This window comes from Chrysemys picta, chromosome 1, assembly GCF_011386835.1.
Source record: "Chrysemys picta bellii isolate R12L10 chromosome 1, ASM1138683v2, whole genome shotgun sequence".
NCBI lineage: Eukaryota > Metazoa > Chordata > Testudines > Emydidae > Chrysemys > Chrysemys picta.
Window position 1 is genome coordinate 343744681 of NC_088791.1, and position 23531 is coordinate 343768211.

General features: G+C 57.8%; 2 protein-coding genes across 8 annotated transcripts; both read right to left on the reverse strand.

Annotated features, from left to right (window-relative positions):
* Positions 1-312: 312 nt before the first annotated feature.
* LOC101952719 (sialidase-3-like) lies at positions 313-16446 on the reverse strand. 4 transcript variants are annotated; one of them, XM_065596223.1, is made up of 4 exons: positions 16309-16446; positions 10373-10506; positions 9722-9952; positions 313-5341 (listed from the first exon to the last, which is right to left on the reverse strand). In XM_065596223.1, exons 3-4 carry the CDS (start codon positions 9923-9925, stop codon positions 4310-4312), a joined length of 1236 nt encoding a protein of 411 aa, XP_065452295.1. In that variant the 5' UTR covers positions 9926-9952; positions 10373-10506; positions 16309-16446; the 3' UTR covers positions 313-4309. The 4 variants fall into 4 exon arrangements, with proteins under 4 accessions (XP_065452295.1, XP_008172426.1, XP_065452291.1 ...); XM_008174204.4 differs by lacking the exon at positions 16309-16446 and adding an exon at positions 11634-11865; XM_065596219.1 differs by lacking the exon at positions 16309-16446 and having other exon boundaries at positions 10373-10717.
* LOC135983584 (sialidase-3-like) lies at positions 13338-22609 on the reverse strand. 4 transcript variants are annotated; one of them, XM_065596199.1, is made up of 4 exons: positions 21620-22609; positions 17496-17629; positions 16309-16539; positions 13338-15489 (listed from the first exon to the last, which is right to left on the reverse strand). In XM_065596199.1, exons 3-4 carry the CDS (start codon positions 16510-16512, stop codon positions 14401-14403), a joined length of 1293 nt encoding a protein of 430 aa, XP_065452271.1. In that variant the 5' UTR covers positions 16513-16539; positions 17496-17629; positions 21620-22609; the 3' UTR covers positions 13338-14400. The 4 variants fall into 4 exon arrangements, with proteins under 4 accessions (XP_065452271.1, XP_065452279.1, XP_065452276.1 ...); XM_065596207.1 differs by lacking the exon at positions 21620-22609 and adding an exon at positions 17989-18939; XM_065596204.1 differs by lacking the exon at positions 21620-22609 and having other exon boundaries at positions 17496-17699.
* Between the last annotated feature and the right edge of the window lie 922 nt (positions 22610-23531).

Here is a 23531-nt window from a genome sequence, read left to right on the forward strand (position 1 = left end):
GGGACATGGACAGGAGTAAGGGGGTTGAGGCTGGGCCACAGCTGGGGGTGGGGGCGGAGCCACAGGCTCAGGGCCAGGAGAGGACCCCGCATGTGGGGCCGGGAGCAGAGCCACGAGGCACAGGGCTGGCAGCCGGGACCCTGGGCGCAGGGCCGGAAGCAGAGCCCGCGTAAAACCTGGAAGTGCTGCCGCACCCCCCAGACCCCTAGCTCCTGTGCCTATGAGTTGATGTGATTCTAACCAGCTGGGGGCAGTGCTGGACATTAAGCATTTCCATTGGAAGGCCACCCTGACCAAACAGTTGTCCTGACTCCACAGAAATAAAAATTTTATTAAGATGACGTTGAAAAAAAAATAGTAAACAGAGTTTGAGCATAAAAGTTTCTGGTTATCAGGGAATAACATACAGATTATCGAGGGTGCAAAATTTGGTTTAAGATCAGGTGGCATGATATCCCCGATTGGGGGTAAAAGGTTGATGGGTCAAAGTACAGACATTGAGATATGAGGGTATGAAGTTCATAGAGTAGCTATGTTCGGGTGTGGATTATAATGAGTGGATATGATGATGAGGATGGATTGACCCTCATTTGGTGAGAGCTAATGTTTAGGGAGTTTATGGTTCCAGTTCATATGATCCAGGGGAGAAGGTCACTTGGTCCCTGTCTCGTAGCGGGAGAACGACGTCTCTCTGGCTCATATTACACTCAGCCATTGAGCCAGCACCTGCCCATTACTGATTTAACCAGGCATCTGGGTCAAGCAGACTCTGGGGCCAGATTCAGTGACATTCTCCAGCTGTTTTGGGCTGCCGGAGACATGCAAATTGGCCAGTGGGGAATGAGTGAATCTAGCCCTTTAAATTCTGTAGCCACTCTCTTGTTGAAGCTGTTTCATGGCAAGTGAGCGATCGGTGCCATTACAGGACTGGTGTCAGTTGCTACAACCAGGGAACCGATATAAAAGTAAGAAACAAAAGTCAATTCATCCTCAAGTGGATCTAAAGCGATTTTCGCAGGGCAGCAAAGATCCTGGAGGGACTGATTTCAAAAGAATTGGCCTGGGTTTCATCTCACTTACACCTGGAATTTCCATCAACTTCTAAGAAACTCTGTCATTTACACCAGAGCAACTGAGATCAGAATCAGGCCTGCTAGCTCGCCAAGAAAGAGTTGGGGCTAGAGCCTAGAAATGCAGGTAGCTTTACTTGTGTGAGGAGCCCCATTGAAGTCAATGGCACTTACTCATGCGAGTAGAGTTAAGCAGGTGGATAAGTGTTTGCAGGTTCTGCCTCTGTAAGGGCTAGAGATGTACTGCTTGGCTAAGTGCCGACTAAGGGGGGCCGGGGGAAGGAGAAATAAGGTAACTGCTTATAAATATATTACTTTTATAATACTATATATATTGTATAATACTGTTACTTACTGATTTTCCAGTAGCACCAAGAGGCCCTAACTGAGATCAGACCCCATTTGTTGTACAGACACATGGTAAGAGACAGGCTGTGCTCCAAGGAGCTGACAGTTTAAACAGACATGACAAAGGGTGGAAGGGGAAACTGAGGCACAAAGAAGCAAAGTGATTTGCCCAAGGTCACCCAGGAGTTCAGCAGCAGAGCCGGGAGCAGAACCCAGGTCCCCCAAGTCTCAAACCAGCACCACAGACACTACACCACAGGGCTTTCTAGAACTATTTTCAGGAGGGAGAGCCAGAGGTTAACCTGGGGTCTCTAGCACATCAGTAACACAGCAGAGATGCTGCACGGCTTGGGGGTGACATGCACAGACATGATGTAGAGTAGCGTCGGCGTCTGCCTCCAAGCTGGTGCCTGCTTGCTCCCCAGGGCAGAAGCGACGCTGTGGTGCTGATTTATGAAGGGAGGGATGTGTATGCTCCTGGAGCGGTTTACAGAGCGAATGAAGAGACAGCTCACTCACCCACACACCATGTACACCGGGACGTGCCCAAGGAGAGGAAATACTTGAACAACTTCTCCAGCTGACACTGCAAAGAACGCTTTAAGGAAGCTGCTCGGATGGTTCCCTGAACTGAGAAATGGCCAAGATGCTAAGCTACAACTCCTACAAACATGGGATCTTCAGTGATCATATCCTTAGTATCACCTTTAATAAGACTGCACCGGTGTTCCCGCTAACTTTTCCCACCCGTGTGCGGAATGAATTTTATTATGTGCACCAATATGGAGGCACAGCACCTCCATATTGGTGCACATAACAAAATTCATTTGGTGGGGGTGGGGCTGAGGGGTTCAGAGTGTAGAAGGGGGCTCAGGGCTGGGTCAGAGGGTCAGGGTGCAGGGGAGGGAGGGTGAAGGCTCCAGCTAGGGGTGCGGCTTCGGGGGTGGGGCCAGGGATGAGGGGTTTGGGGTGCAGGCTGCCCCAGGGCTATGGCGGGGAGAGAGGATTCCCTCCAGCTCTCTCTCCTCACAGCAGCACCTGGGCTGGGGGTGGGAGAGGCGCCTCTCCCCGCTGAGGCAAGTCCGGGCTGAGTTCGGGCCGGGGGAGCGGCGCCCCTCCTTCGGCTGCGGCAGGGCTGGGGCTGAGTCAGGGCTGGGGGAGGGGCGGCCCTTCCCCAGCCGTGGCAGGTCCCTGCCAGGCGGGTTCTCCGAGTGCCTGTGTGGCGCTCAATAGGCTGCAGCGCAGCTACGCAGCTTACAGGGACCTTAGGACAGCACCCCCAGCAGCACAGCGGATTCCCCTCCCCCGCCCCCAGAGTAAGTTCTCTTTTGTTTCAGTGCAATTCTTGATGAACGGGCCTGTAGGAGAGAGACAAGGTGGGTGAGGGCACAGCTTTTACCGGACCAGCTTCTGTTGGTGAAAGCAACAAGCTTTTGAGCTCCACAGAGCTCTTCTTCCCCAAAGGAGAGTTAGTGGGTTACAGGAGACATAAAACCAGCGGCCCTTAGAGTCTGTGATTTTGGGGGTCTAGCTTAAGTCAATAGAGACCCCGGTTTTGTGTCTCATGACAACGATCTGTAACCCACTAACTCTCCTCAGTCCTATGGCTGCAAAGGTGTCAGCTGCCCACTTCGTTTGGAACGGCTTCTTGCAACATGTGTTAACCCCTTATACTTCACAATCTGTCCACCTTGCACTGAGCTGTGACGCTGGGAAGAGCCTGCCCGGACCTGGCGAAGAGCTCGGTGTGTCTCTCTCTCCCCCACCTTGTCTCTCTCCTATCCCGGGACCAACACGGCTACAACAACAGCACTGGAAAAAATGGAGCTCTATATCACAGGGTAAATGCCCACATTAGCACCAGCTGAATGTGCCACCTCCCCTGGCAGTCTCAGCAGAGGGACCAAGGAGTGACAGGTCTGTGGAGTATGGACTGAGCAGTCCTCACTCTGGGCCAGATCCTCAGTTGGTGTAACCTGTGGAGCTGATTTACCCCAGCAGGCGTTTTGGCCCCTGGCGGTGGTGCATCTGGCTCTGGGTGGTGGTACAGCAGTAGGATGGCAATGGAGAGGCTGGCACGGCTGCCTGGGCTGTGGCCAAGTTCTCAATCTCAGATGGAGTGACGGATGCTTCGCTCCTCTGCAAACCAGGCCCTAGGACAGGGGTGGCAAACTTTTTGGCCTGAGGGCCACATCAGGCAATAGAAATTGTATGGCAGGCCATGAACGCTCACAAAATTGGGGTTGGAGTGTGGGAAGGGGTGCAGGGTCTGGCTGGGGGTGCAGGCTCTGGGGTGGGGCTGAGAGGTTTGGGGTGCAGGCTCTGTGTGGGATTGAGGGGTTTGGAGAGCGGGAGGGGGATCAGGGCTGGGGCAGGGGGTTGGGCATGGGGAGGGGTTCAGGGGTGCAGGCTCCGAGTGGCGCTTACCTCAAGCAGCTCCCGGAAGCAGTGGCATGTCCCTTCTCCAGCTTCTACGCGTGGAGGGACCCCCGACCCTCGGAGCGGGACGATGCGGCTGCTTCTGGGAGCCACGTGGTGCGGTCCCCGATCATGTACCCCGGAGCGGGGCCATGCTACGGCTCCCGCATGGTGCGGCCCCCGACCTGGCACCCCGACTGGACCACCAGACTGGGGCAATCCCTGGACCCCGCTCCCCAGTGGGAGTTTGTGGCCTGTCTTAAACGGCTTGTGGGCCGAACCCAGCCCACGGGCCGTAGTTTGCCTACCCCTGCCCTAGGAAGTCTTCTGCAAACCAGGCTGTAGGAAGTCCCGGACCCCAAAGAAGAGACACCCAAAAGAAGAGGCTGCTTTCGGAAGCCCAGGCCTCATGGGCGGGAGAATCTCCAGGGGAGGGGGTGCTTACTCCCCCGGAGGACACTGCTAGTCGGATTTTAGCTCTGAGGATCCTCAAAGCAGAAGAGCTGGAAGGCGATCTCCTCACACGCATGATTCACCCCGCACTCAAACAGGCAGCCAAACAAGAGCGGCGCTGACGCCTCCTGGCACACTGCCAGGTCTGAGTAACCGCACGGCCCTTTGTACAGGAGCCAGGGGTGTCCCCACTTGGCCTCGTTCAATGGGGACCGGTTGAGGTAGATGCCCAGATTGACCCGCTTGTGTTTACTCATTGGGTGGGAATAAAGCAGCCACGACACGGTGTTTCTGCAGATGGCGGAGGGGGCGTTCCCACCGTTCAATGGGCAGGTCGTCTTGGAGGCTGGGGCATCTGGCCCTTCCACGCCATCGGCCTCTAGAAGCCCTGCTGTCGGCGTGAAGCTCACCACGCTGCCCTGGCAGCCGTGTGGCGGCTCGCACAGCTTCTTGCATGAGGAGGGGCTCTCGAATGTCAGCCCCTGGTCTGTGCTGAGCGCCGCTGCCCGGCACCGGCAGGGGGTGCGGGCATTGCAGTACAACACGGGGTCACAGGCCTGGCACACCACCTCGGCCACCTGGCACTCCCCCGTCTTCATGCCTTTAATCAGCTCACCCTTGTGCCAGCGCTGCCCGCCGTCGTCACTATAAAAGACCAAGGCCCGGGGCAGGGTCCAGCAGGGCAGTGGCAGGCGGCAGCAGCGAGCGGTAATGTGGAAGGTGTAAGCTGGAATCACCAGCCGCCCGGAGCTGAGCTGCACCCCGTGCCCCGGCCCCACCGCAAACGTGGCCCAGTCCTTCAAGTCTTCCCCAATCACCTGCTCCGTCAAGTCTGTCAACGAGCTCCAGGTCTGGCCGGCATCTCCGCTGCAGACATAGCACAGCCGGGCGGCGTTCTTCCCGGAGTGGATCTGCCATTGCTCTGTGACGTGCTTCCTCACGCAGATGAAGAACAGGAAAACAGTTTGACTCTTCCGCTCGTACACCGGGCAGGGGTTCATCGTGCGGTGACCCGGTAACTCTGCGCTCCTCAAGGGCTCACTGGGCCCCCACTGCAGCAGGAGAGAGGGGACGAGAACAGGTAGGTTAGAAGGGTAAGCGAGCGGGGCCCACTCCTCAGTACATCACGATGACCATCCTGTACGGCTGCCTCAGAACTGGATGGGCCTTGGAGCTCACACTTCACCCCACCACCAGGGGGAGCTGTTGGGCCCTCAGCACTTCTGAAAACCAAGCAGGTGCCAAAACAGGGATCGAAGAGCCTCATTTTAGGCTCTTGGTTCTGCCTTCCCCTAAGGGAGCACGGGCGGGGATGCAGCAGCTCCCCTCACGGCTGCGCTGGCTTCTGCTTTAGTTGCTTGGCTCTGCTTTTCCTCCCTACGTGGATCCAGCCGGACACAAGTTGGCTGCACTTAGAGACAAGACACATGCCAATCACGCAGTCGCTCTCTCCATGTCGCAATCCCAGCTAGGGTGACCAGATGTCCTGATTTTATAGGACAGTCCCGATTTTTGGGTCTTTTTCTTATATAGGTTCCTATTACCACCCACCCCCGTCCCGATTTTTCACATTTGCTGTCTGGTCACCCTAATCCCAGCCAGATCCCCGGCCCGGCCTCCCTCTCCTGAGCTGCTCTCTCGGACGTCTACACTGCATTTGGAGTGAGCCTCCCAGCCCAGGGCGGCAGTAGGGTTGCCAGGCGTCCTGTTTTCGAGTGGAACGCTTGGTCGAAAAGGGACCCTAGCGGCTCTGGTCGGCAGTGCCAACTGGGCCATTAAAAGTCCAGTTGGCGGCGCAGCAGGGGCCCGGGACTAAGGCAGGCTCCCTGTCTGCCCTAGCTCTGTGTGGCTCCTGGAAGTGCCACTGGCACCCGGCATCCCAACCCCCTGCCCCAGCCCGGAGTCCCCTTCCACACCCAAACTCTCTCCTGGAGCCTGCACCCCCTAAGCACCCTGCCCGAGCCCCCTCCTCCACCCCAAACCCCTCATCCCCGTCCCTACCTCAGAGTCTGCACCCCCCCGCTGGAGTCCTCACCCCTCCTCCAAACCCCAAACAACTGCCCCAGCCCAGAACCCTCTCCAGCACCCCAAACCCCTCATTCCCGGCCCCACCCCAGAGCCTGCACCCCCCTGCCTGAGTCCTCACCAAACCCCAAACCCCTGCCCTCTTCCACACCCTGAACCCCTCATTTCTGGCCCCACCCAGAGCCCACACCCCCCAGCCCATACCCCACCCTGCACCCCAACCTCCTGCACCAGCCCAGAACCCTCTCCCGCACCCCAAACTCCTCATCCCCGGCCCCACCCCAGAGCCAGCACCCCCCTGCCTGAGTCCTCACCAAACCCCAAACCCCTGCCCCAGCCCGGAGCCCTCTTCCACACCCTGAACCCCTCATTTCTGGCCCCACCCAGAGCCCACACCCCCAGCCCATACCCCACCCTGCACCCCAACCTCCTGCACCAGCTCAGAACCCTCTCCCGCACCCCAAACTCCTCATCCCCGGCCCCACCCCAGAGCCAGCACCCCCCTGCCTGAGTCCTCACCAAACCCCAAACCCCTGCCCCAGCCCGGAGCCCTCTTCCACACCCTGAACCCCTCATTTCTGGCCCCACCCAGAGCCCACACCCCCCAGCCCATACCCCCTCCCGTACCCCAACCCCCTGCCCCATCCTGAGGGTCAGGGAGAGCGAGCGACGGAATGAGCGGGGATGGAGCGAGTGGGGGCGGGGCCTTGGCGAAGCGATGTTTGGTTTTGTGCAGTTAGAACAGGGGTTCTCACAACAAATTTTTTGGTGGCCTCAGCCACCAACTCTCACTGGTGGCTGCACTGACACTTTTTCCTAAAATACTTAATTAACGTTAGGAAAAACAATTAAAAACACACCAAGTCATTGTAATTTATATTTGTAGGGATTTTTGACAGACTCAAATAAAAAATAAGGCTGCCTCCCCCTTTGCCCCCCCCATCCAGGGCTTAGTGAGTCATGGGGCTTGCTGTGAAAAGTGATATTTGTATATTTGTTAATATCACAGCACACTTTAGCTGCCTGGGAGACTGTGAAAAGTGATGAGTGATATTAACAAACATTCAAGTATCACTTTTCACCAATAGCTAGTAAGTCTGCTGTTGAAAGTGATACTTGCGTGTTTGTTAATATCACTTTTCTCAGCAAGCCCCAGGACCCATTAAGCCCTGGATGGGGGGGGCAAAGGGGAGGCAGCAGGGCCAAAGGTGATGGTGGGATGGATGGGGGAGGCTAGGAAGGCAGTGGGGTCTGAGGTGATTAGGTGGATACAGGCCATAGGAGGCAGTAGGGGTCATGGGCAATGGGGGTGAGTGATGATCCCCACTGTCACGTGGCCCGAGCCAGGGGCTGGTGCCTGCTGCTATGCGGCCAGGACTGGGGCTCAGTGCCCGCAGCCAGAACCCGGAACAGAACAGGAACTGTGTGGCTGGAGCCAGGGATCGGAGCCCGCTGCCGTGCAGCCAGAGCTGTGGGTCAGCGCCCAGGGCCAGTGCCTGCCGCCGCACAGCCAGAGCCCGGAGCTGGGTGCCAGAGCCCATGGGTGCGTGGCTGGAGCCAGAAGTCAGTGCCCGCCGTGGCGTGGCTAGAGCCAGCACTTGCTGTTGCGCGGCCAGGGGTCAGCATCTGGGGCCAGCTCTTGCCACCGTGTGGCCGGAGCCCGGGAACAGGGCTGTGGGTTGGTGCCTGCTGCCATGCAGCTGTGGCAGGGGGTCTGCACCAGGGGCTGGGGCCGCGTGGCTGGAGCCCAGGGCCAACGCCCAACATCGCACGGCGGACCTGGGGGCCAGAGGCCGACTGAAGCCCCATGGCCGGAGAAGGGGGTCAGCATCTGCTGCCGAGCAGCTAGAGCCAGGGGTTGGCGCCCAAAGCCCCGCAGTTGGAGCCGTCTGCTGTGTGGCTGAGGGTCAGTGCCTGTGGCCACTGCATGGCCGGAGCCCGGGACTGGAGCTGGGGGCCAGCGCCTGCTGCCACGCAGCTGGAACCAGGGGCCGGAGGCTGAAGCCCTGCAGCTGGGGGCCAGGGCCGCGTGGCCAGAGCCAGGGGGGTCAGTACCCACTGCACCATGGTTGGAGCCAGGTTCCTGAAGTCCCGCCCCTGGTGCCTGCTGCCCAAATCCCCTCCCCACAATGTGGGACAAGAACTCACCTTGCTCCTGCAGTGTTGTGCCCCACCTCTCTCCAGAGGTGCATCCAGAAGCAACAAGGAGGGAGTGGGAGGGGCCGATGCTTTGCCGTCCTTCCCCCACTCCCCCATAGCCACCCAGGAGGCTGTCGTGGCTGCATGAAAAGCCCCTGGTGGCCGCATTAGAGAAACGCTGGATTAGAAAGTTGGCAACCCTAGTGGGGTAGCCGGGCTCACGCGAGCGGTGTAGATAGCGCTCTGAAGTTGTGGCCGGGGCTGGAGCTCGGGCTCTGAAGTCGGAGGGGGGTGGGGGGGTTGGGGTTGGCTTCAGTCTGAGCCGTAACTTCCAAGTGCTGTCTACACAGCTATCTTCAGAGCAGCAACATTTCTCACTCAGGAGAAGCGTCTCAGCAATGAGATCAGGGCTTGTTTTCATGGAAGTTTGACTCGGACTCTGAATTCCCCGCTCTGCTCAGGCAAAAGCCGGTGTGAATAAAGAAGGCTCGCACCCTGCCCTGGGAGGGAACAGCTTTCAGCATTTGAGAGATCAGCTGGGAGGGGAACAAAGCGCCCAGCGGAGGATCCTCCACCTAGAACGCCGTGCCCCAGCCCAAGACATGGTGGGGTCCTTAGCAGAGACAAACCGATTGTTGGTGTGGGGGTGGTGGTCCAGCACCAATGGGTGGGCACATGCGGTTGGTGCTTAATAAATCATTCATAATCATCTAGCCAGATGGAGAGGGAGAGAAAAAAGGCTCTTCTAGCCACTGGGGCTTCCAGGAATAAAATGGATCCAGGAGCCCCCCGGCGTATCATTAAGAACTGACGATGCACTGGGCCCCATGCAAGACATATCCAGCTGTGAAAAGTCTCTACCCCAGAAAGCTTGTAAGCTAGGCGCAGGGGCAAAGATGCAGCAGGGGATTCTGAGAAGGGAATTAACAGATGGCTGTGGGCAGGGGAGGAGCGTTGATGGGGGTTTGTGGACGTACCCATCCCCCATCATAGTCCTTAGGGGTGCGATCCTGCAAGGTGCTGAGCAGTCTCAACTCCCTCTGGACTTCAAAAGGCAGGTAAAGGCCCCCGGCACCTCATCGGAGCGCCCTGCCCCTCACAGGAGCTAGCCCTGTGCCAGTATCATTAGCTACTGGGGGGTGAATAGCCTGGAGTGCAGGTATCCAGGGAGAGGCAGAACCCCGGGAAGCGCTAATGCTGAGACACTCGGGCAGAGAGCGGGCACTAAGCGAGGGGGGTCTGCAGGGAAACAATGCACAAGAAATTACCTCGACCGAAGTCCCTGTCTTCCGACCTCGTCTCAGCACCAGGTACTCAGCGTCCTCGTCCCTGGCAGAGGAGCGCTTCTCTGCGAACGCCAGGAGCGTGTCTGTGGGGATATACAGCAGCGCGGGGATCCGATAGGTGACCCCACTCCGTGGATCCTGGTGGAAGAGAGTCACCTTCCCAGAGCTCATCGAAGCCTTGATCATGATGTCTCGACGTACCAGAGACCTCAGCTGAGAGAGAAAAGGGATCAAGGGGGTTAAAACAATACTAGTTACGGAGCTTCTCTCAGCCACAGAGCTGCACCCACCTGCTCAGACAGGAAACGTACTGGGCTCCTTCTTCCTCATCTCTGCCATAGACTCACTGCACCAGGCAACCAGGTCAGGGACCAATGCTGCAAGGGGCTCAGCACAGACTTAGCTCCTACTGATTTCAATGAGAGCAGGATCCAGCCCTGATCAGCAGGGGGTGGGAGCCAGGACACTGAGTTAGGGCCAAATTCTGCTCAGTTACGCCAGAGGAATTTCTGGCTCTGGGTTTACACCAGCGTCACAGCGATCAGAACCCGGCCCCCACTGTCTCCAAGTGACAAACAGGGGCCTCCCTCCAAGCCCAGACCTTCCCAGCACCAGCCCAGGGCAGCAATTTACCACCAGCCGGTGCCTGTCCTGCTGGAGGAGATCCCCGCAGCGCTGTCTCCAATGCAGACTGGCTCTGGCCTCTCCCTCCTGGCCCGGCTTTCTGCTCTTTCCAGCGGGGAACGGGACAAACTAGACCAGGGAGCCTAGAAACAGCAAGAGAAGTGAAAGGAGAAGCTCTAACACTGGCAGGATTCAAGCCCTACTGAGGTGAGCCGAGCCGAGCCGAGCAGAGCCCAGCCCACTGGTCCGCCCCTCCCCACCCCTGCAGACACAGCTTCGCCCAGGATTCCTGCTAAAGAGTCGCGCTACAGCGCCCCACCCCCAAAGCGTTCTCTGCACCACCCCCAGTCATGGCGAGTCTCCCCAACAGACCTGCCCCCCCACCTCCCATTGCACCGAATCCCCCCCCGCCCCCATCAGACCTGCCCCCCACCTCCCATTGCACCGAGTCCCCCCGCCCCCATCAGACCTGCCCCCCACCTCCCATTGCACCGAGTCCCCCCCCGCCCCCATCAGACCTGCCCCCCACCTCCCATTGCACCGAGTCCCCCCGCCCCCAACAGACCTGCCCCCGACTCCCCATTGCACCGAGTCCCCCCTCCCCCATCTGACCTGCCCCCCACCTCCCATTGCACCGAGTCCCCCCGCCCCAACAGACCTGCCCCCCACCTCCCATTGCACCGAGTCCCCCCCGCCCCCATCAGACCTGCCCCCCACCTCCCATTGCACCGAGTCCCCCCGCCCCCAACAGACCTGCCCCCGACTCCCCATTGCACCGAGTCCCCCCGCCCCCATCAGACCTGCCCCCCACCTCCCATTGCACCGAGTCCCCCCCTCCCCCATCTGACCTGCCCCCCACCTCCCATTGCACCGAGTCCCCCCCTCCCCCATCTGACCTGCCCCCCACCTCCCATTGCACCGAGTCCCCCCGCCCCAACAGACCTGCCCCCCACCTCCCATTGCACCGAGTCCCCCCCGCCCCCATCAGACCTGCCCCCCACCTCCCATTGCACCGAGTCCCCCCGCCCCCAACAGACCTGCCCCCGACTCCCCATTGCACCGAGTCCCCCCCGCCCCCATCAGACCCCCCCCACCTCCCATTGCACCGAGTCCCCCCGCCCCCATCAGACCTGCCCCCCACCTCCCATTGCACCGAGTCCCCCCGCCCCCATCAGACCTGCCCCCACCTCCCATTGCACCGAGTCCCCCCGCCCCCATCAGACCTGCCCCCACCTCCCATTGCACCGAGTCCCTCCTGTCCCCAACAGACCTGCCCCCGACCTCCCGGCACCGCAGACTCGGCACCGCAGGGCGCTGGGAGCATCATGACCCGCTCCCTGCCTGTCCCCGGCTCCCCCCTCCCGCGGCCGGTGTGCAGCTGAATCGCTTCCCCCGGCACCGGAGGTAAATCCTAAGCTGCCGGGGGAACCGGGCTGCTCTCGCGAACTGCCCAGATCCTGGCTGGTGTAAAGCCCCGTGAACCCCGCAGTCCCTGGGGTGACCCCGGGGGGCCGCCTGAGCCAGTCCCTGGGCTCAGCCCTTCTCACCCAGCGAGCCCCAGCCAGGGTCCCAGCCCAGCAGGGACCATTGTGATCATGGAGTGTGGCCTCCTGCATCGGCCGCTTGCCCTCCCTGTTCGATATTTCCAGCTCTCCCAGTGCTTCACAGCAGGGGGGGGATCTCCTGGCCCTTCCCCGGGAGATCGATGGGGAAACTGAAGCACGGAGCAGGGCGGTGACCTGGCCCAGGTCTGGCAGTGAGTCAGGGGCAGAGCCCGGGCTAGAACTCAGTCCTGGGGCTTGTGCTCTAACCATTAGGCCGGGCTGTTTCCAATACCACGTGCTGAATTTTCGCTGCAGGCGCTTGGTCTCTCAGCTGCACAGAGAAAGCCCCAGCGCTGCTCATCCCAGACAGGCAGGCTCCCAGCGTGGGAACCTGCCTATCTGGGGCCACCGCTTCTGCGCCCCGCGTTATCCTGTAGCCTCTCATTTCCACCCCTCAGTCAGTCCCTCCCTGATTTCCCGCATCTGGCAGTCTTGCTTCGCCACCTAGTGGCGCTTCTCCATTTTGAAGTACGTGAAGGAGAGGAAGGTGATCAGAAACAGCCAGCGTGGATTCATTTCACCAAGGGCCACTCATGCCTGACCAACCTGATTGCCTTCTATGATGAGATAACTGGCTCTGTGGATATGGGGAAAGTGGAGGACGTGATATATCTCGACTTGAGCAAAGCTTTTGATACGATCTCCCACAGTATTCTTGCCAGCAAGTTAAAGAAGCATGGATTGGATGAATGGACCATAAGGTGGATTGAAAGCTGGTTGGATCATTGGACTCAACGAGTAGTGATCACCAGCTCGATGTCTAGTTGGCAGCTGGCATCAAGTGGAGTGCCCCAGGGTCAGTTTTCTTCAACATCTTCATTAATGATCTGGATGATGGGATGGATTGCACCCTCAGCAAGTTCGTGGATGACATTAAGCTGGGGGGAGACGTAGATACACCGGAGGGTAGGGATAGGATCCAGAGGGACCTAGACAAATTGGAGGATTGGGCCAAAATAAATTGGATGAGGTTCAACAAGGACAAGTGCAGAGTCTTGCTGTGATGGGTTCAGTCACAGAGACCCCCTTGGGAATGTCACCTGATGTACTGGAATTACCTTTGAGCCCATTTTGCCTGCCAGCTTGGGACTCCAGAACCCTGCCTTGTTGAGCCAGATACGCTAGCCTGCTGCAACGCAGACCCAGGTCTGGTCCACGTCGCCAAAGCCAGGATTTAACCAAAAACTGCTCAGCAGGTCACCTATCTCCAGCACCCAGACACCCAGTTCCCAATGGGATCCAAACCACAAATAAATCCGTTTTACTACCTACAAAGCTTATACACGGTAAACTCATAAATTGTCCGCCCTCACTGATAGAGAGATATGCACAGCTGTTTGCTCCCCCAAGTATTAATCACTTACTCTGGGTTTACTAACAAAAGTGATTTTATTAAGTATAAAAAGTAGGATTTAAGTGGTTCCAAGTAATAACAGACAGAACAAAGTAAGTTACCAAGCAAAATAAAACAAAACATGCAAGTCTAAGCCTAATACATAAAGAAACTGATTACAAGTAAATCTCTCCCTCAGAGATGTTCCAATAAGCTTCTTTCACAGACTAGACTCCTTCCTAGTCTGGACCCAATCCTTTCCCCTGGTACAGTCCTTGTCAGTTCCAACAGACATTTTAAATGGAAAGCCGGGGTGTTCTCATGACTGGAAGCTCCCTTTGTTCTGTTCTACCCCCTTTTATATCTTTGGCACAAGGCAGGAATCCTTTGTCTTTCTCTGGGTTCCCATCCCTTCTTCTAAATGAAAAAGCACTAGGTTTAAGATGGATTCCAGTATCATTTTTATAGGGGGGGTGCTGCACCCCCCCTTACCCATATCCGCTTCCCCCGCCACCACCTAGAGCTGAGGCTGGGAGCAGGGCCGTGGCTCTGGGAGGGGGGACATGGACAGGGTAAGGGGGCTGAGACTGGGGCCACAGCTGGGGGCGGAATCCCAGGCTCAGCGCCAGGAGAGGACCACACATGTTGGGCCAGGAACAGAGCCCCGAGGCACAGGACCGGCAGCCAGGACTCTGGGCGCGGGGCCAGCAGCCGGAATCCCAGGTGTGGGGCCAGAAGTGGAGCCCCGCGTAAAACCTGGGGGTTCTGCAGCACCCCCCAGACCCCTAGTTCCTGCACCTATGAGTTGATGTGATTCTAACCAGCTGGGGGCAGTGGTGGACATTAAGCATTTCCATTGGAAGAGCATAAGAATTTTGGCACAAGGCCATGGTGCATCCACCCTGACAAAACAGTTGTCGCAACTCCACAGAAATTATTACACACATTCCGCGGGCTGTAGTTTGCTCCTCCTTGCCCTAGGAAGTCCTAGACCCCAAACCAGAGACACCCGAAAGAGGCTGCTTTCAGAAGCCCAGGCCTCATGGGGGTGAGGATCTTGGGGGGTGATGTTGCCTCACTTACCCCCCCGGAGGAGATTGCTAGTTGCATTTTAGCTTTGTTTTGGGCTGATTCTCCAAGGAGCGGTGGGAGACTCTGTCCTTCTGGAGATCCTCAAAGCAGAAGAGCTGGAAGGCGATCTCCTCACACGCATAATTCACCCCGCACTCAAACAGGCAGCCAAACAGGAGCGGCGCTGGCGCTTCCTGTAACACGGCCAGGTCCGAGTAACTACACGGCCCTTTGTACAGGAGCCAGGGGTGTTCCCACTTGGCCTCATTCAGTGGGGACCGGTTGAGGTAGATGCCCAGGTCGACCCGCTTGCATTTATCCATTGGGTGGGAGTAAAGCAGCCATGACATGGTGCTTCTGCGGATGGTGGAGGGGGCGTTTTCATCGTTCAACAGGCAGGTCATCTCGTAGGCTGGGGCGTCTGGCTCTTCCACGCCATCGGCCTCTAGAAGCCCTGCTGTCGGCGTGAAGCTCACCACGCTGCCCTGGCAGCCGTCAGGCGGCTCGCACAGCTGTTCACACGAGGAGGGGCTCTCGAATGTCAGCCCCTGGTCTGTGCTGAGCGCCGCTGCCCGGCACTGGCGGGGGGTGCGGGCATTGCAGTACAACACGGGGTCACAGGCCTGGCACGCCACCTCGGCCACCTGGCACTCCCCTGTCTTCATGCCTTTAATCAGCTCACCCTTGTGCCAGCGCTGCCCGCCGTCGTCACTATAAAAGACCAAGGCCCGGGGCAGGGTCCAGCAGGGCAGTGGCAGGCGGCAGCAGCGAGCGGTAATGTGGTAGGTATAAGCCGGGATCACCAGCCGCCCGGAGCTGAGCTGCACCCCGTGCCCTGGCCCCACTGCAAACGTGGCCCAGTCCTTCAAGTCTTCCCCAATCACCTGCTCCGTCAAGTCCGTTAAGGAGCTCCAGGTCTGGCCGGCGTCTCCGCTCCAGACGTAGCACAGCCGGGCGGCGTTCTGCCCGGTCCAGATCTGCCATTGCTCTGTGACGTGCTTCCTCACGCAGATGAAGAACAGGAAAACAGTCTGACTCTTCCGCTCGTACACCGGGCAGGGGCTCATCGTGCGGTGACCCGGTAACTCTGCGCTCGTCAAGTACTCACTGGGCCCCCACTGCAGCAGGAGAGAGGGGGCAAGAACAGGTAGGTCAGAGGGGTAAGCCAGCGGGGCCCACTCCTCATTACGATGACCATCCCGTACGGCCGCCTCAGAACCGGATGGGCCTTGGAGCTCACACTTCACCCCACCACCAGGGGGAGCTGTTGGGCCCTCAGCACTTCTGAAAACCAAGCAGGTGCCAAAACAGGGATCGAAGAGCCTCATTTTAGGCTCTTGGTTCTGCCTTCCCCTACGGGAGCATGGGCGGGGCTGCAGCAGCTCCCCTCACGGCTGCGCTGGCTTCTGCTTTAGTTGCTTGGCTCTGCTTTTCCTCCCTACGTGGATCCAGCCAGACACAAGCTGGCTGCAATTAGAGACAAGACACATGCCAATCACGCAGTCACTAGCTCTGTGGGAAAGGGACTGTCGCAATCCCAGCCAGATCCCCGGCCCGGCCTCCCTCTCCTGAGCTGCTCTCTCGGACGTCTACACTGCATTTGGAGTGAGCCTCCCAGCCCAGGGCGGCAGTACGGTTGCCAGGTTTCCTCCCCCATCATAGTCCTTAGGGGTGCGATCCTGCAAGGTGCTGAGCAGTCTCAACTCCCTCTGGACTTCAAAAGGCAGGTAAAGGCCCCCGGCACCTCATGGGAGCGCCCTGCCCCTCACAGGAGCTAGCCCTGTGCCAGTATCATTAGCTACTGGGGGGTGCATAGCCTGGAGTGCAGGTATCCAGGGAGAGGCAGAACCCCGGGAAGCGCTAATGCTGAGACACTCGGGCAGAGAGCGGGCACTAAGCGAGGGGGGTCTGCAGGGAAACAATGCGCAAGGAATTACCTCGACCGAAGTCCCTGTCTTCCGACCTCGTCTCAGCACCAGGTACTCAGCGTCCTCGTCCCTGGCAGAGGAGCGCTTCTCTGCGAACGCCAGGAGCGTGTCTGTGGGGATATACAGCAGTGCAGGGACCCGATAGGTGACCCCACTCCGTGGATCCTGGTGGAAGAGAGTCACCTTCCCAGAGCTCATCGAAGCCTTGATCATGATGTCTCGACGTACCAGAGACCTCAGCTGGGAGAGAAAAGGGATCAAGGGGGTTAAAACAATACTAGTTACGGAGCTTCTCTCAGCCACAGAGCTGCACCCACCTGCTCAGACAGGAAACGTACTGGGCTCCTCAGACAGAACAAGTAATAACCCTGAGCCGTAAAGGTCGGAGTGCATTAGCTGCGTGCTGCAGAGCTCAGCCATACGTGGTTACAGCCCACCTCCAGCTATGCACATCCTTATTTCAGTTTCCTTTTGCTGCTATTTCTTTCGCTCCCAACTCCCCAAAATGGACTTTGTTTCCTCCATGCTCTGCTGCTGCCGCCCAGAGTTTCCCCGCACACTTCAAAGGGAGATGGGGCAGTTTAAGCCCCACATTGAGGTTTTGTAGATAACGACGGGAGAAATGCGATCACGACATTTTTAATTAAAGTGTCAGTGAAAAACTTTGGCCTCTCTTTCAAACACCTCCACGAACAACAGCTCGGAGGGAGGGAGTGCAGAGCCAGGAAGGGAAAGAAACAGAAAGAGAAGCCCCCAGGGATCAACCTAGATTAGAGGAGGGACATTTTACCTTTGTTAAAAAAAGAACAAATGCTGGCCACAGCGAAACATGGATGAAGGCAGGATGGCCCCGTGGTTAAGCCACAAGTCAGGTGATCTGGCTTCTCTCCCCATCTCTGCCATAGACTCACTGCACCAGGCAACCAGGTCAGGGACCAATGCTGCAAGGGGCTCAGCACAGACTTAGCTCCTACTGATTTCAATGAGAGCAGGATCCAGCCCTGATCAGCAGGGGGTGGGGCCAGGACACTGAGTTAGGGCCAAATTCTGCTCAGTTACGCCAGAGGAATTTCTGGCTCTGGGTTTACACCAGCGTCACAGCGATCAGAACCCGTTCCCCACTGTCTCCAAGTGACAAACAGGGGCCTCCCTCCAAGCCCAGACCTTCCCAGCACCAGCCCAGGGCAGCAATTTACCGTCAGCCGGTGCCTGCCCTGCTGGAGGGGATCCCCGCAGCGCTGTCTCCAATGCAGACCGGCTCTGGCCTCTCCCTCCTGGCCCGGCTTTCTGCTCTTTCCAGCGGGGAACGGGACAAACTAGACCAGGGAGCCTAGAAACAGCAAGAGAAGTGAGAGGAGAAGCTCTAACCCTGGCAGGGATTCAAGCCCTACTGAGCCAAGTCCAAGCCCCTCCCCATGCCACTGCTCCGTCCAGGATTCCTGCTAAAGAGACGTGCTACAGCGCCCCACCCCCAAAGCAGCCTCCGCACCGCCTCCAGTCATGGCGAGTCCCCCCCAACAGACCTGCCCCCCACCTCCCATTGCACCGAGCCCCCCAACCCCCATCAGACCTGCCCCCCACCTCCCGTTGCACCGAGCCCCCCCACCCCCATCAGACCTGCCCCCCCCACCTCCCGTTGCACCGAGTTCCTCCCTGCCCCATGTGACCTGCCCCCCCCCCGCTGCTCACCGCACACTCTGCTCCGCACTCATGGCTCTGCGGGGCTCGGGCACTGCAGGGCACTGCAGGGCACTGGGAGCAGCAGGACCCGCACACCCCCTAATTGGAATCGATATGAGCAATCTCTCTCTCGAAGAAGAATCGCTTCCCTCGATCTGCTGGCAATGCGCCTGCTAATACAGCCCAATATGCAATGGGGAGTGGCGGGGGCAGGTCTGATGCGGGGGACTCAACGCAATGGGGGGCAGGTCTGATGGGGGCTGAGGGGAACTTGGCTCATTGGGGGGGAGGGGCCAGGAGTCCCCCAACACCCCCATATTGTACCGAGTCCCTCCCGCCCCCATCAGACCTGCCCCAGCCGCCCCTCAGCACAGACTCTGCTCCTCACTCACGGCTCCACGGAGCTCGGGCACCGCAGGGCGCTGGGAACAGCAGGACCCGCTCCCTGCCTGTCCCCGGCTCCCTCCTCCCGCGGCCGGCGTGCAGCTGAATCGCTTCCCCCGGCACCGGAGGTAAATCCTAAGCTGCCGGGGGAACGGGGCTGCTCTCGCGAACTGCCCAGATCCTGGCTGGTGTAAAGCCCCGTGAACCCCGCAGTCCCAGGGGTGACCCCGGGGGGCTGAGCCAGTCCCTGGGCTCAGCCCTTCTCACCCAGCGAGCCCCAGCCAGGGTCCCAGGCCAGCAGAGACCATTGTGATCATGGAGTGGGGCCTCCTGCATCGGCCGCTTACCCTCCCTGTTCGATATTTCCAGCTCTCCCAGTGCTTCACAGCAGGGGGGGGGGATCTCCTGGTCCTTCCCCGGGAGATCGATGGGGAAACTGAAGCACGAAGCAGGGCGGTGACCTGCCCCAGGTCTGGCAGTGAGTCAGGGGCAGAGCCCGGGCTAGAACTCAGTGCTGGGGCTTGTGCTCTAACCATTAGGCCAGGCTGTTTCCAATACCACGTGATGAATTTTCGCTGCATGCCTTGGCCTCTCAGCTGCACAGAGAAAGCCCCAGCGTCGCTCTCCCCAGAAAGGTAGGCTCCCAGCATGGGAACCTGCCTATCTGGGGCCACCGCTTCTGCCTCCGCCCCCCCCCCCCCCCCCGTTATCCTGTAGCGCCTCTCATTTCCACCCCTCAGTCAGTCCCTCCCTGATTTCCCGCATCTGGCAGTCTTGCTTCGCCACCTAGTGGCACTTCTCCATTTTGAAGTACGTGAAGGAGAGGAAGGTGATCAGAAACAGCCAACGTGGATTCATTCACCAAGGGTCAGTCATGCCTGACCAACCTGATTGCCTTCTAAGATGAGATAACTGGCTTTGTGGATATGGGGAAAGTGGAGGACGTGATATATCTCCACTTGAGCAAAGCTTTTGATACGGTCTCCCATAGTATTCTTGCCAGCAAGTTAAAGAAATAAAAATCTGGCTAGATTGTTGGGCTCAATGGGTAGTGATCAATGGCTTGATGTCTAGTAGGCAGCCGGTATCAAGCGGAGTGCCCCAGCAGGGGTCGGACCTGGGGCCGGTTTTGTTCAACATCTTCATTAATGATCTGGATGATGGGATGGATTTCACCCTCAGGAAGTTTGTAGATGACACTAAGCTGCGGGGAGAGATAGAGATGCTGGAGGGTAGGGATAGGGTCCAGAGTGACCTAGACAAATTGTAGGATTGGGCCAAGAGAAATTGGATGAGATCCAACAAGGAAAAGTGCAGAGTCCTGCACTTAGGATGGAAGAATCCCATGCACTGCTTCAGGCTGGCGACCGACTGGCTAAGCAGCAGTTCAGCAGAAGAGGACCTGGGGATTACAGTGAATGAGAAGCTGGATATGAGTCAGCAGTGTGCCCTTGTTGCCCAGAAGGCTAACGGCATATTGAACTGCATTAGTAGGAACATTGCCAGCAGATCGAGGGAAGTGATTATTCTTCGAGTGATTGATTGCTCATATCTATTCCAATTAGGTGTGCGCACGCCACGTGCACAGCCGTCGGAAAGCTTTTCCCCTAGCAGCACCCGTCAGGTCAGCTGTGGAGCCCCCTGGAGTGGTGCCTCCATGGCGCTTAATATAATGACCCTGCCAACCCGGTGCCTCTCCAGTTCCTTCTTATCGCCAGTGACGGTCGTTGGAACTGTGGCGTCTTGCTTTGAAAGTGCTCCACATTTCCCTTGCTTCTGATTCGGACTGTTTGATTTTACAGTTGTTTAGTTAAAAAGAGAACTAGATAAATTCATTAATGGCTATTAGCCAGGATGGGTAAGGAATGGTGTCCCTAGACTCTGTTTGTCGAAGGGTGGAGATGGATGGAAGGAGAGAGATCACTTGATCATTACCTGTTAAGTTCACTCCCTTTGGGACACCTGGCATTGGCCACTATCGGTAGACAGGATACTGGGCTGGATGGACCTTTGGTCTGACCACCAGGCCGAGGGTGCCCAGTCCAAGGCCTCATGCTCAGTGGCATCTGAGCCTAAGGTGCCGGAGGCAGGAGCCAGTCCAAGGCCTCACGCTCAGTGGTGTCCGAGCCTAGGGTGCCGGAGATAGGAGCTAGTCGCCCCACCCCTAGGGGTGCAGAGGAGTCGGCAGTCGCACCATCTCCTCCAGAACACACCACAGTTCCTGAGCCAGACCCTGGAGTGGCTGGCACGGTGCTAGAGGTGGGGCAGGAGGTCCCCGAAGACCAAGAAGGTGTGGCAGACCCAGTTCCTCCACTAGCGTCCTCGTCATCCTCCCCGGACGAGGCGATGGCAGGTACCTCTGTCTCGGGACCACCCCCTATAGATAGCCGTGCCCACCAGGAACTCCTGTGCAGGGTGGCACCGAATATGAACCTGCAGGCTGAGGAGGTGATAGAGCCGAAGGACCCTATGGTGGACATCCTAGCACCAGAAGGACCATCCAGGGTCACTCTACCCCGCATCAAAACTATACAAGCCAATGCAAAGACCATTTGGCAGACCCCAGCCTCCATCCCTCCCACCACTAAGGGTGCGGAGAGGAAGTACTTTTTGCCCTCCAAGGGGTTTGACTACCTGTTCACACACCCACAGCCTTGCTCATTGGTAGTCTCGGCAGTAAAGGAGAGGGAGAGGAGAGGCAGGGTCAGCAAGCCCCAGTGCCTAAATCTAAGGACGGCAAGCACCTGAATTTATTCAAACACAAAATTTACTCCATGGGGGGCTTGCAAGTCAGGATTGCCAAGCAACAGGCAATCCTGAGCAGGTACCTTTAACTCCTGGAACTCAATGCTGAAGTTTAGGGAGCGGGAGAAGTTTGGGGCAGTTGTTGAGGAGGGCAATGTTAGGTCAAGGAATAAAATATGGAAAGGCTGCAGGGAACCCCCCCAACAAAAATATAGTCCTTTACTGCAAGCTCCAGTATCTATCACCTGGTTGGTAGCCAAGCTAGCCCTCCTTATGTAACCTCCCTTCCTCTCCCTCTGCTGGAATGAGGCAAGTGGAATCAGGTGTATATAAACCAAACACATTGTGTTTATTTTGGGGAAACTGAGGTACATAAATGGGAACAGGAAAAATGCATAAAACAATAACAGAAATTTATTCTCTCTATCGGTACAGTAACTCAGAACATCTGTGGCCTGAAGCCAAGACCCAAACTAGACCCCCGTGGAGTACAAACGGTAAGTAAACATACAATGTCACCCTTCTGATGGTCGCTCAGGACCTCGATCCTTTGGCTCGTACAGAGCCTCTGGAGAGGAACTCTGAGGAGATCCCTCGATGACTCGTCCTTCTCACTGGCTCCAGATGACACGGCAGCAGGCTCACGAGATGACAGCGGGTGTTCACAGGCGAATGACAATGGTGGAAGTTAACTGCTGCAGATGGTAAGTAATAGCTGGAGATGGCACTTGTCTGGAGTTTCAATCACCTGTGGAAGCAAAACCCGCGCGCACCTGCCACTCGGATGGGCAGCCCCGAACTGAGGTCACTGCCGCTCTTCTATAGACTCTATAGAGCGAAACCCCTCAGGGAAACCCCATAGAATCCCTGGGAAAATCCAGTTAATACTGGAACTTGTTTACTACTTGAGCCACTGCTGACTGTTGGAAAGGGCGGGAAAACACTCCAACTGCCCTCCTGATCACATGACCAAGTCCTCCATTTTAGATAACAAAATGGGTTCCTGTGACAGGTTCTCTGCCCCGCCCCTCTTCCTGGGCCCACTGGCTGTCCCAATAAAGTGCAGAGAGGCTTCCAGTTATGCAGCATCCGTGGCTTTACTTACACACACACACAGTTCTCCCACCACCAGTGTTGAGCTATATACAAGGCTTGCAGGGTTAGTTCCCTCTTTTCCTGCAGTCAGCCCACAGCTAGGAGCCTGCCTGACCTTTCCCTGGCTGCTTTTCTTCTGGCTCCCAGCCCTTATCACTGCTGGCTTGTCAGGCCCGCAGGTGGAGCCAGTCCCCAGGCCAGGCATCAGGTCTGTTTCACCAGCCCCGATCTATTTCTCTTGATTGGAGCTGGCTGTGCAGTGGTAATTAGGTGCTTTTGCACCAGCATCCTGCTACAGTTCCATACAAACATAATAAATCAGAATACTAATAACCTTACAAACACAGGTTTTAGGGTTACCATATGTCCGGATTTCCCCGGACATGTCCGGCTTTTTGGTGCTCAAATCCCCATCCGGGGGGAATTTCCAAAGAGCCGGACATGTCCGGGGAAATAGGGAGGCATAAGCCAGTGTCTGCCCAGCACGACCCGCTGGGTCCGCAGCGCAGCCCAGCTACAATGCTCAGGTGGGGAACGGGGGGGGGGGCTCGGGCTTTCCTCGTGGGCAGGGACCCCACCGACCACTGGGGGACCCTTCCTGTGGCCCCGTTGCCCCGCGCAGCTTGGAACCCGGCGTCGCGGGAGCTGTTTCCCATGGGGACAGACAGGCCGGGGAATGAGCTCGGCGGCAGGAAGGAAGCTGCGGCCGGGGCTGCAGGGACCCGCGCTGCCCAGCGTCTGAAGCCTCCAGCAGGCAGAGGCTGCCAGGGGAGCAGGACAGGCGGGGGGTGCAGAGGCTCCAGGGGCAGGGGGGTGCAGGGGCTGCAGGGCGAGTGGGGAGCAGGGGGCGCAGAGGCTGCAGGGGCGGGGGGTACCGGGGCTGCAGGGTGAGTGGGGAGCAGGGAAGCACTTAGCAACCCCCAACCAAGATCAGAGCAGGAAGGAGGAGGGGGAATGCAGGGTGCTCAGAGGAGGTGGCAGAGGGGCTTTGGGGAAGGGGCAGGGCTGAGGTGGGGCCGGGGGTGGGGAAGGGGTGGAGTTGGGGCAGGGCCAGGCCCCCGTGGAGTGTCCTCTTTTTTCAGTGTTGAAATATGGTAACCCTACGGGTGTGTAAAGCAGCATCCTCCTCTTTGTACTAATGTGGTTTAGGGAAAAATACTGGGGGATGGATAACTTGGTTGATATGAAACTCAGACGAAACCTTGAGTAAAAATTGAGGATGTGGACACAAGAAACTTTATCCTTGAAGAGCACTGTAAATGGAGTGTCTCCATTAGAGCCCCTGTTTCCCATGCCCTTTACCCAGGCGTGCGAGCCACCAGGACGGC